At 42.7% G+C, this 1259-nt stretch overlaps 1 protein-coding gene across 1 annotated transcript; it reads left to right on the top strand.

Annotated features, from left to right (window-relative positions):
• Positions 1–279: 279 nt before the first annotated feature.
• Positions 280–540, top strand: LOC308249715 (cytochrome c oxidase subunit 6B1-like; the record flags this gene model as incomplete). The annotated part of the gene is made up of 1 exon (XM_080671464.1): positions 280–540. The coding sequence occupies one exon, from the start codon at positions 280–282 to the stop codon at positions 538–540; it is 261 nt and encodes an 86-aa protein (XP_080527590.1).
• Between the last annotated feature and the right edge of the window lie 719 nt (positions 541–1259).

The following is a 1259-nucleotide window of genomic DNA, read 5'->3' on the forward strand; positions in this document are numbered from 1 at the left end:
GTGTGATCAAAATTTCTACTTGGGCAGGTCATAGTGTGTAGTCACATCTCAGGCCTATGGCTTCCTCAGCAAAGGTCAGTCTTTATAGAAAGTGAGCCCTGTCCATTGTTCTTATGTATCTAGGATAACATAGCTTTGAAATGTCAGAGAGATTTCCTTTTTCTACCCCTTGAAGACACAATCGCAGGCACCAGAGTATAACATCACCAGAGTAGGTCTCTTTGCTAAGGTCATGCTGAGCTGCCAGCAGCTTCAGGGGCATCTTTAGGAATCAGCAACATGGCAGAAGACATCAAGACCAAAATCAAGAAGTACCGGACTGCTCCTTTTGACAGCCGCTTCCCCAACCAGAACCAGACCAGGAACTGTTGGCAGAACTACCTGGGCTTCCACTGCTGTGAGAAGGCAATGCCTGCTAAAGGGGGTGATGTCTCCGTGTGTGAATGGTACTGGCCTGTGTTCAAGTCCCTGTGCCCCATATCCTGGGTTTTGGCCTGGGATGACTGCCAGGAAGAAGGTACGTTTCCTGAGAAGATCTGAACTGGGCATCCTCCATCCTTCTCCCAGGGAGGTGAACGGGGGCCTGGGTACATCCCACCCTAGAATCCTGAATCATGGCTTAACTAGTAATAAATACTTGTTGGAAAAATGTAAAAAAATAAAAAATAAATCATCAGAGCACAAGAACACAAAATGCCTCATTGTTGTCTTGTTCCCCAAATACCACATCTATGTGCTGCAAATGTTAATTATTAACTATCCTGCACCCACTAGTGTAAAAAAAAAGTATGTGTTTCTCAGTTTTGCCTTTTATCCAATCCTAGAGATTCCCCAGCTTTGCTCTCCTTAATCTACTGTCAATGGATTTCAAGCACCTTCCTTACATCTTCCCCTTTGATTCTAATGTACTAAATAAGCTACAAAACTGCCATTCTCTGGAGCATTTGAGATCTAGCTCCCAGCATAAGTAATCTGTTTGGCTCAAATAAACTCATAAAATTTCTCTACAGGTTTGGATGTTTCTTACATTGACAAAGCTCTCAGAGGTACAAACCAGACCACTTTTGCTCTTAATTTAGCTCTCCTTCCAGGCAGGGTCATGAACTTAGTGAGTATCCACTGTAAATGGGAAATGAACAAAAATTAAAGATACAAAAGGTTTTGTGAGCTTTGAACTGCCTCCCAGAGCAGCCAGACCAGAAATGTATCTCTTTTTTAATGCAAATCAAATGCCATTGTAGGTGAGTCATTAGATTTTT

The sequence above is a fragment of the Plecotus auritus genome (genome assembly GCF_963455305.1).
Source record: "Plecotus auritus genome assembly, chromosome: 5".
NCBI classification, from domain to species: domain Eukaryota; kingdom Metazoa; phylum Chordata; class Mammalia; order Chiroptera; family Vespertilionidae; genus Plecotus; species Plecotus auritus.